Source organism: Halyomorpha halys, unplaced genomic scaffold, assembly GCF_000696795.3.
Source record: "Halyomorpha halys isolate HHAL.00 unplaced genomic scaffold, Hhal_1.1 Scaffold863.1, whole genome shotgun sequence".
Taxonomy (NCBI): Eukaryota; Metazoa; Arthropoda; class Insecta; order Hemiptera; family Pentatomidae; genus Halyomorpha; species Halyomorpha halys.
Genome location: NW_027105160.1, coordinates 388949 through 400756, shown reverse-complemented (window position 1 = coordinate 400756; position 11808 = coordinate 388949). Strand labels below are relative to the sequence as shown.

The 11808-nt window shown below is 32.7% G+C and overlaps 1 protein-coding gene across 1 annotated transcript; it reads right to left on the bottom strand.

The window, feature by feature from the left end:
* Window positions 1–8059: 8059 nt before the first annotated feature.
* Window positions 8060–8401, bottom strand: LOC106686703 (histone-lysine N-methyltransferase SETMAR-like). The gene has a single exon (XM_014430143.1). It carries the CDS (start codon window positions 8399–8401, stop codon window positions 8060–8062), a length of 342 nt encoding a protein of 113 aa, XP_014285629.1.
* Window positions 8402–11808: the final 3407 nt, after the last annotated feature.

Below are 11808 nucleotides of genomic sequence, written 5' to 3'. Positions count from 1 at the left end.
AAACTTCTCCAATAATTATAGCTATATATAATGTTGTAACATTCTTTATTATCCACTCCAATTGTCCAAATATATTATTAGAAAATACTTATATTTTATTGTCTTCCTCACGGAAAATTTTAAGTAATGCTTAATATTATGTTATATTGACACGTTTACATATATACAAAGATTATTTGTTGTTTTTTGCCTATCACATTTGCTTTAATTAGTTATATATTTTAGTAAAAGGAAAAAGGTAACATCATTCGAAATCATTATCATTAATGTTTAATCCCATTAATCTTTTATTGATTAGTTTCACTAACTTTTTTTAGGATTAAAGAAATAAAAAAATATGAATGTACATAACTATTTTTAGATTGTAGGTCACGTCCGAGTGGCGGTCAATAAAGGTATCAAAGTAGTAAAATAAAACTATTTATTGTTAACCAACGTTTCGTCCCACTTTGCAGGGCTTCGTCAGGGTTGTGAGATTGAAACCATGATGTAAATTGAGTTGATATCTCGGTTTCAAATCCAGAGCCCTGACGAAGCCCTACAAAGTTGGACGAAACGTTGGTTAACAATAAATAGTTTTATTTTACTACTTTGATACCTTTATTGACCGCCACTCGGACTATGTTCTTACTAACTACTTCGTAGGTCAACTATCTTTTTTTAAGAACTATTTTTTGGGAGGGGGGGGGGATATGACAATTTGAGTTTTAAAAAATTAATCTTTTTAAAGAAGTCGGTTTTTCTTTTTCGTCAGGTGCTTTGATAATATCACTGGTCACTAGACGTATTTTTGGTGGATTCACTTGTGTTTTCTTTTATATCCCTAGTAATGCTAGGTGATGATTTCATTAATTAAAATTATAATATTGTTTATTTATAAGTGAAAAGAATATATAAATAAAAATTTAAAAATACTTTCGATTCTCTCGGTGGTTACAATAACTTGCTGGTTACAGTGATAGTTCAGGAAGTTAAAAATATCCTTTGCACGTATTCACTTATATTTTTTTAATAATTTATTTATTGATATTTAGAACTGTATACATATATACACATCAAGTAAATTGTAATCAAGTAAAAAATGTGATATTATGACATGATAAAAACATGTGGAGAATCTACCAATTGATAGAACTCCAAAAACATTTCTAAAGGAGAAGATCTCGAGGCCGTCTTCTTTTCAGACGCCTAGGAGGATTATTAGGTAGTGAAGGAGAAGCTAGGTTAGAAACGGGTTGGTTTGGGTGGTTGGGAAGTTTATTATGGAAGGATTGGTATCTGGTTCTGGCCAAATCGGCAACATAGGGGATCACTTTTATTTAAAAACAAAAATGTTAATGCCTGCTCTGTTGTTTTTTTAACGCCAGTTCGGGTTACTGGAGTGTTCGGAGTTCCGAAGTTCGGGTTGTACTTCATTACGTTTATGGCAACTGTAATAATTACTTATACCTTTCTTTAGTTTTTCTTCCAGAGGTAAATTTTGTTTTGAGATCCTACTCCAGAGCTAATTTTGATGACTCCAGTAAGGACCCATTGATCGACCTGACTCCATTGACTCGCGAGCGGGCACTGGAGAGGATTGAGTCATTGTGCCGCCCATTGAGGAGGCCACAATGAGGACACGCTGCCCGGAGGCTCAGCAGGGCTACCTGCATAACACCTGTCTCATTCACTCCCTTTCTGACTTTGGAACTCCTTTCTGTCCAGGCAGGAAGTCGGGTCTTTGCCATTGGTCGTCGGAATGTCTCTTGCTTCACCTCTCAATATCCTCCAATAAATAACAAACACACAAAAAAAAAAGTGTGTAGCAAATTTCAGTCACTAAGATGTGGAAAAAAGATAAATACTAATTTGATTATCATGAGAGATAGTTGACCGTTGATGACTTATACAAGGTGAAGATGATTGGGGGTGCGGTCAGATTATTATTTTTTATTTATTTGTTTAATGTGATTTACAACTGTACAAATAATAAATACAATAAGTAAATATGTAGTATGTTTCATATGTACTTGAAAATCTTGGGAAGGAACCATCCATTGGTGGTACTTCAAACATTAATTTAAATTAGAAGGTCCCGTGGCCATCTTCTTTTCAGACACCTCGGAGGGTTATCAGGGATTGTTAAGGATGAAAGATTAAGAATTAATGGGTTAGGATGGTTAAGGAGTTTGAAATGAAAAGACGCATATCTGTTTTGGGCCAAATCTGCAACAAATGGGATGTTAAGGTCTTTGTGAATGAGTTTATTTGTGACGTAATAAGGAGCATCAAGGATTTTACGTAGGATTTTGGATTGTAACGATTGGATGCGGGAAGAATTTTATGGTTTGTTAGAGCCCCAGAGCTCAAGTCCATATGTCCAAATTGGTCTGATTATTGTAGTGAATACTAATTTTTTGTAGTGAATGGGAAGTTTAGAGCGTTTGGCGGTCAAATTAAAACACAAGTTGAAGTAACTTATTTGATAATTCAATAATTATTTTAATATTTAAATAACTTGTTTATTATTTTGTTTGTATATATTTTAAGAGAGTTTTTTTTTTTTTAAATTTATTTTACTTATTTATTTTAGTATGTATGAGATCATTCATCACTATAACCTATTGCCCACAACTGTGTGGCAGATTGTAATATCTATCAATAAATAAATCTATCAAAAAAAAAAATTTAAATAAGTTACTTAAACTTATTTGTGTTTTAATTTGATCGCATCCCCCAACCATCTTCTCTTCGTATACTCATTTAATCGTTTCTTTAATGTTAAAATTTTTTTTTTTTCAAGCCCCTATTTGAAATATAGTTTTGTATTTTTCGTACCCTCCTGTAAAGATTTGAAATTAGTGATTCATACGTACATAAAGTGAGGTGTGCCATATGTACAGCTGGCTATAAGGATACCTTGGATAGTACAAGAGCCGGGAAGAAAAAAAAAGGCAGTTATCTCATCCCAATATTTGATTACTTTAATGAAAACTATGGATAATTACTAGTCAAAATTGATGAGTCTTCCAACTATAGGTAGAGGGAATAAAAAATGGCGGCTGTTTCGAAATCTTAAAAAAACACTACTTTTTCATTCGGAGCTCTATATCTTAAAACATCTTAATAACTACCAACAACACTAGAAAATCTAAGAGAACATTATTTAAAGAAGAGTAAATTTGCTGAAACGTCAGCCCTAAAAGAGCTATTTACGTCCAATAGTTTTCAAGATATAGCTTTTTAAAAAGCAAAATTTCTTAAAAATCTACAGAACGATTAGTAGTTAGTTAATTTATTTTGAGAAATCTATATCTCAGGAACTATGTAACGTACAGATATATATTAGCACTCAAATTAAAGCTAGTTTAATGGACTATAATGAAGTTTATTACCTTTACCTTCTTTTTCATGATATTTCCTAAAATAAATTGATTTATAGTTGTTCTGAAAATAAGTTTGATTTATGAAAAACTTCATTTCAGAAACCATTTGACGTACAGATGTCTCAAATTAAAACTAGTTAAATTTACTACAAAATAGTTAATTATTCTTATGAAATGTTGCTTTTTAAAAAGCTATATCTCGAAAACTATTTAACGTAAATAACTCTATTAGAGCTCATATTTTTGCAAATTTACTCTTCTTTAAATGACGTTCTTTTTGGTTTTCTTGTGTTGTTCATACTTTTTAAGATATAGAACTTCAAATGAAAAATTAGTTTTTTTTTATCGTTTTGAAACAGCCACCATTTTTTATTCCTCCTACCTATAGTTGGCAGACTCATCAATTTTGACTCTTAATTATACATATTGTCATTAAAATAATCGGAAATTGGGGTGAGATAGCTGCCTTTTTTCTCCTCTTGGGCTCTTGTACTAAAATAACTAAGAAATTTATATGCGTTCTAACAGTTGAAATAGCTTAGGGAACTTCTTTTGTAATGGTCCGTAAAAATTATGAAATTAAAAATAAAGGTCAGATTTAGTGAATGATAATTTAGAATTAGTGATAAGAAAGTACTTACCTTAAAAGGAAAGTACTTAAAGTTATATTGATCATCAATAGCCAGATAGAGACGGATTGATATATAAGAATTTAGCTTCAAAAGAAAAAGAAAGTGCAGAAGTGAGGTTTGAAACTCTGCAAATAGTACAATCTGAAGGACATATATTTATGAGAAAAAAAGTTAAGCCTAAGGAAGAAAGGAAGGAAGGGAAAATAAAGGAGAAAGGAAAATTCTGAGTAAAGGGCTCACCTTTGATACTTTTGAACCTACCTTCACATAATTTAGTTCTAATAACGTTTGGGTATTTTCATCACCAACTATACATAAGCCAGCGTTCAAACACCCAAAAAACATAAAAATAAATAAAATAAATTAGACTAAAGACACCATACTTTATAAATTATGTTACATGAATAATACGTATTCAGACTTTTTCTGAGTAGATGGTCAAAGGATTCGTGTCGTATTTAGACTTTTTCTGAGTAGATGGTCAAAGGATTCGTGTCACTGAGGAACAGAAATAAGAAAAACTCACTTCATTAGTGCCAGAAATGCAAGTATTCAGTGCTAAGTACTGCATAAAACAACACTCATCATGAATAAAAAATAAAAAGTATAGGAAGAAGATAGTTGACCGTATGAAGTAGATTGTAGGAAGATAGTCCTGGTGGTGGTTAATAAAGCTATCTAGTTAGGTCAACTGATTAGGTCAGTTGTCATCCTTCTTTCAATCAAGACAGCCCTGACGAAGGCTTACAAAGTAAGGCGAAACTTTAGTTAACAATAAATAGTTTTTTCTATGATATCTTTGTTACAAAAATACCTTTATTTACATTCGGAATATCTTTCTACAAAAAAAAAACAAAAAACTATAGTATAAAAATAAGGTAATATGGGAAGAAAATTTGTGGTGTAAGTATAATAAGAAGTAAAATATAAGAAGATAAAAAACAATATGTAAATTGTTACTAACGGAATTTAGATAAGAAATATGTATATTGTGGATGTTTCATGTTTACTATATGAAATTATTGTCAGGTATATTACTCACATATTTTGGCTTTTGTAACGTAATATTTTATTTTAATTATGTTAATCAGATTTAGTTAATTACACATATATTGTCTTTTTCACTGTTCTTATAATTTTAATTTTAAATAATTTCAATTTATTTTTCATATATATAGTAACTGAATTTTCATATCTAAATTTTTTTTTTTTATTCTCTCTTTAATAATTTTGATGTCTTTATATTCTCATACTGGTTTTTATCTTTTTATATGTTGCTTCTTAATATACTTATACAATGCATTTTCTTATTTGTCATTATGTACTTATGGTATTTTCTTATTATACTGTATTTTTTAAAAATTTATTATGGTAGTTATCTATTTTTGACCTTAGCCCTGATGAAGGCCTGAAGATCTGGCCGAAACGTTAACACTGACAAAAAAAGTTGATTTATACGAGTTATCTACTAACCATACTCCTATGACCATTTCCTATAATTTCCACAGTTAACAATTTAACGTCATCATTTTTTTAAAATTAATTATTCATAAATTATGGCGATACTATTATAATATTTTTGTCAATAATATTATATGGGTCAATGTTAATTATGAAAACATTATATTAAAACCTATAAACCACTTTCATAGTTATACATATGGCTACTCATTTAATTATTCTTTACGGGTTTTTGCATAAATGTAATGTCAAAGGGTCTTAATAACTGAGAGATAAATTTTCACTATTTTTTCTTTTCATTATCATTTATAAATTATTCTAATTTTAAATAATAATTTAAAATAAAAAAATAAGATAAAAAATTTGTATACCTAAAACGGAGACAGCGACTACACACGTACATCTTCTTTCTGAAACCCATCTGGACTGTGATTCACAAATATACGGGACAGCCAAAAAAAACTCACATAAAGAAACTACAAATATTTCAATCAAAAACACAACGTCAGATTAGAGAATCTCCATGGTACGCCAGTGACAGAACACTGCACAAAATATAACAGAACAACTGTACAAGACCACATTAAAATATCATACCAGACATTTCATGATAAAGTCCATCATACCAATAAACTAGCACTAGTTTGATGGCTACCTCCAATATTTTTGACAATACTAGGTCTCTATCATGCTACTCATGTATTTTTTTTAATTTTGTTAGATATTACATTTGGTAGGTGTCTTCAATCTGAAATGAAGTAATAAATAATCAATTTTTTAAAAAAAATACTAATTATGAATTAAAATATTTATAGTAAATGCAGCACATGTATTCCCACAACATATTTCATTTAAATTGTGTATAAACAGGGCAGTTATTCCCGTTACATTAGATTTACTAAGAACGGGTTCAGGTCGGCCATCATGGGAATCGAGTTACGCCATGAACCGACTAATGCTTCCATTCACGATTATTAACCTTAATAACCCTCTGCAGTGACTGCGAATTCCGCCCCGAAATAATGCCCCAAATGGAAAAATAAACATCCATCTCTTTTTATTCCCGAAGATAAACGAGCTCAGGTATAATGGGAAGAGGTATACAAAGGTACGCGGTACTACGGTACAAATTGTCAATGGGCTCGGAGTTGTGAATGGACCGGCCGGAGTAGTGAATGGGTGTGTAAATTTCTCGGGGTTCGGCCAGACTGCACGGCACCGGAGGTCTTTTGTCCAGGATTAGGCACAAAGGGAATTTCTGGAAGTCAGGACCTTCCCCCCTCCCTCCTTAATAATGGGAGACTTACCTGTGTTAATTTTTGATTTCACGCCGAAGGAACCGGCAACTGGAAAGGGCACGGTACTGGAAGACATTGATGAATTTTAGGAACTGATTTCTGGTGAGGTTAGAATACCTTTATTACTTTCAATTTATATAATATAGAAAAAAATTATTGTAGACAGACAGTCTGGGTGGCGGTCAAACTTCGTTCATTCTTCATCTCTTCTTCAATTAGACAGCCCTGACGAAGCCATGCAAAGTAGGACGAAACATTGGCTAACAATTAATAGTTTTCTTATATTATTTTGATATTTTTATTTACCACCCCCTAATTATTGGCTATCTCTTTACAATCTACTTCATATGGTCAACTATCTTCTTCCAATATAAAAACAAATATTATTTCGAGTAAGAAAATACATTGTTTTTAATAAAGAAAATTCAAAACCTCATATTTATTTATTTCACTTCATTTCACTAAAAACATGGGAAGCAGATTTCAGTAAACAATTACAATATAACTAGGTGAAGATCGGGTAGCCACGGATACATAAAATATGTACAAATAAAAAAATACATCATCATCATTCATAAATTTCACTTTGAAAACAAACATTGAAACTTCTTTAGTCATAATAATTAAAAATATTCTTCAAAAACGCTTTTTTTAATAAAAAAAATTAAATGAATAGGTAGAACAACATTCAGATAAAATATAAACAAATTAAATGAAAAGAAAAATAACTTTATTTGTTTATATGAACACAGGAGGATACAGATAAACAATTAGTATTATAAACATTTACATGACAGAAAGGTGTTTACATTACATCGAATCGTACAATGAATAATAGTGCACACCTTTCATAATGATTGGTAGCAAAGTTTGTAGAGAAACACATCAGTAGTAAGTTTAAACCTAACCTAAATACGAGGGTGGTTTGAAAAGTTCTCGGAATGTACTAGAAAGAAATGTCTTACCTCGGTGGAACTGCTTTTATTTTCAACATAGTCTCCCTGTAGACTAAGCATTTGGTCCAGCGATGTTCCAATGCCTTGATCCCATCTCAAATGAGAAAATAAGATTCCTCCATGCCTGCAAAATACATCTCAAATTCGGCTGTCAGTTCTTCCGTTGTAGGAAATCTCCATCTACCTAGGGAATTTTTCAGCTTGGGGAAGAGATGAAAGCCTGATGGTGCCAAATCAGGTGAATAAGGTAGATTGGCGTAGTATTGCCCCGTAATTTTTTGACCTGTAGGAAGATAATCTATCAGCAGAATGCCTTTTACATCCCAGAAAACTGAAGCCATGACTTATCCGGCCGAACTAACTGCTTTTGCTTTCTTTGATGGTGGTGACTCAGCATGTTTCCACTGCTTTGACTGCGGCTTTGTCTCTGGGGTATAGTAGTGGACCCAAGTTTCATCTGTAGTCACAAACCGGCGCAAAAAATCTTGTTGGTTGCGCTGAAAACGGGCCAGATTTTGTTCGGACATTTCCAATCTGGTGCGTTTATGATCCAATGTCAAGAACGGCACCCATCTTGCGGATAATTTTTTCATTCCTAATTCATCGGTTAAAATGTGATATACCCGTTCAGATGACATACCTACTACTTTAGCAATCTCACGCACTTTCAGTCGACGATCCTCCATGACCTTTTTGCCAAAAAGGACAGCCGTCCACTACGCGGATCATCATCTAAGCTTTCCTGACCAAATTTAAACTCGCTGGTCCACTTGGCAACAGTTGAATATGAAGAAGCTGAGTCCCCCAGGGTGTTCTGAAAGTCGGCATGAATTTCCTTTGCTTTTATACCTTTCTTTACTAAGTACTTAATCACTGCTCGAATTTCAGTTTTTTCCATTGTCACAAAACACTACGCATAAAACAACAACAAAGAGTTGTCACTACCACTCACTCCACGTGTTTACTCACAAAGGATGTGTGATTATTGCGCGGGAACCTCGTTTCTCTAGCACTGACATCTAGCGGTGATTCCCAGGAATTTTCAAACCACCCTCGTACTCACTGCTCACAACTAAGAACTGATAGATATTGCAAAGTTTTACAATACCACCAAAATATCGATACTCAATTCAAATTCATCCAAATTCTAGTCAACTACAATCGATTAAGATATAAAATGCCGATATAAGAAGAACTAAAAACATTAAAATAAAAAAATCCTAAATAACAAAAAGAAAAATGGAAAAATATTTTCTCAATGCTGAACAAAATTATCCGTAAATGATAGATGTAAAGTAAATGTGTTATGTATTGTTGGGAAATATTTAGGAAATATAGGAAACTATTCTTAGAATATAAGTAGTAGAAGGTAATATAAGAAAACTGACTAAAAACACATTAATAAAAAAATGTAAGTTTAAATGCTTCGTGTTCCCGTGGTTTTTATACCAATGATAATTTTTCACGTTCATTAACCCGGAAATGTAAAGTTGATTTAAACTTGAACTGAAACTGTGTGAATGGGACGCACAACATATATTTTTTTAAACTTATCATATACTTTGTCACAAATAAAATCATATATAATGATCTTAATGTCCCCTATGTAACCGATCTAGTCCGAACCAGATATCACTCCTTCCATTATAAACTCCCTAACCACTCAAACCATCTAGTTTCTAACCTTGCATCCTCTTCCATTCCTGACAATCCTCCGAGGCGACGGAAAATAAGATGGCCACGAGACCTACTAATGTTAAATGTCATTAGAGTGCTACTAATGGATAGTTTCTCTACACGCCTGTAACACTCCATTTTATCTAAGGTCAAATTTACTGATTGTATTATATAATATACAGTTGTAAATTTCAAAAAGATATTATTAAAAAAAAAATTATCATAGAGGAGAAAAAAAATCAGTTGTTTCACACAATTTTAGATTACTTTAATGAAAACTATGTACTACTACTAATGAAAACTCATGAGTCTGCCAAGTATAGTTAGGGGGATTAAAAAATGGCGGCGATTTCATATCATTAAAAAAAATAAATAAATGGAGTATGGTCCGGGTGCGGAAAAAAAACTCAAATAGTGACAATTTTACTTCTTTATCAAAACAGGCTTTTACTAACGTCGGGGCATCTGAATTATCAAACACGGTCAATTACAACCTGAAATAACTAATACAACTCATTAGAATTAGAATTATTGCCACATTCTTCGATAAAAACCGCCATTTGGAGTTTCAATACTACTGTGATTATCTATAGCGCTTTGTCTGCCTGCGGTTGGCGAAAAAACGTGCGCTTTGATTGATGTCTTTAGTCGTTAACTGCCCATACCAGGTCAGGTCCTCAGTCTTCTGCCGAACTAGAAAGTGCAGGAGTCTGCGCTTTGTACTCTACTGAAGAAAACAATGAGTCCTCGAAATGATCCAGCTGTTGTAAAGGAATGGTCATTCCAAAGTTGATACCATCTGTTTAAGCCACCTCAGACTGACGATGTATTTTTGTAGGAAAGCAGTAAAAAGAACAAAACAAAATAAAGTAGATCGGAATATAAACATTTATTTGGCTAAGCTAACGATTGAAAACATAAAGTAAAATCAAAGTGTCTTTCAAGATAAAATAAAATGAAAGAATAAACAAAATTTACAAAACTAATAAATATAAAATATATACTGTTGGTCGACTTCGATGGGTCCTGAAGAATATATTAACCGCTCCGAAAGGTCAGAGATGTTTCCAAGTTCAATTGATCAAACGTTGGTGGGCCCACATCTGTACTGGCTCCTCAACACTCGAAATACACAAATGCCAAGATGGCCTTTCTGACACTTATTGATTGTAGATAGGGTCTGGTAGTTGTAATAGACTATACGAGCAGACTAATTAGCAACAACTGATATTCAACCCAAAGGCCAAAAACGCTTGGTTCCGGCAGAAAAAAGTCTGGTTTCGGATTGTAAAGCACTCGAAATGTCCAAACTAAAACATATTGAACGTAAACAGGGCTGGTTAGAAACTATAATGGCCACCAATTGGCAGTAACTGATTTTAAAATAAAGAAATTCGGCCTGTTGCTAGGCGATGCCTTAACAACGACTTTTCAACACTTTGTAATTGTTTCTTTTAAACTTAATTATTACAAAAATATAAATAAATATCATTCTTTTTAAATAAGCAAATTAAAATGAAAACATTAAAAATAAATGTAATTAAATTAAACAGTAATACAATGTAAATAATATTTACAAAATATTCCCAACTTAATTATTAAACAAGGTGTTAGCAAGGTCAAGGAACGTAGCTTGAACAGTGTTTAAAGAAACATATTGATATAAAATAGCTACTAGATATTATTTTAAAAACTCTTCCTATCTATTTCTCGGTAGTTTGTATTTGATTTCAGCCCGATTTCATGAGTTACTAGAGTTAAATTCCAAAACTTGCGCTAATTCGATCAATCAGAGCAACAATCGATTGAATCCAGCAGCAATAGAAAGCAATAGAGATTAGATACGGTGTGTATGGGATTGGATGACTTGGAATATGAAGGACGGGGGAGGGAGGGATTTGATGACATGGAAGATAAAGGAAGAGGGGATTGGATGCCTTGGAAAAAGGACGGGGGGGAGGGGCTTGGATGACTTGGAAGATGAAGGACTGGGAGATTTGATGACTCGAAATATGAAGGACGGGGGATTGGATGACTCCGAAGATGAAGGACGGCGGGATTAGATGACTTGATAGATGAAGGATGGAGGGGGGGAGGAGGGATTGGATGACTTTGAAGATGAAGCCCATTTCAACTCTGCACAAAAACGGTAGTATGTAGTACTATTTATATAAATATTTTTCATCTACTTCCTACATTGCTCATATTTACGATTCCTGTTAGTTCATTCATCTTTATTTTGTTTCATTTTATAATGAGAAACAGTAAATGAAGTGTAATAGTCGGGAAAAGTCAAAAGAACAATACAAGCATATGAATACCGAAGTTTGTTGTTTACTTTGTTTACCAAGCATCTTGGATTCACGTCAACTGGCAAACGTTCAAGCAAAGCCAGCATAGTTTAAAAGCCTAATTT

Coding starts and splice junctions, on each gene's coding strand:
- LOC106686703 (XM_014430143.1), bottom strand. CDS start 8,401: ATGGAGGATCGTCGACTGAAAGTGCGTGAGATTGCTAAAGTAGTAGGT.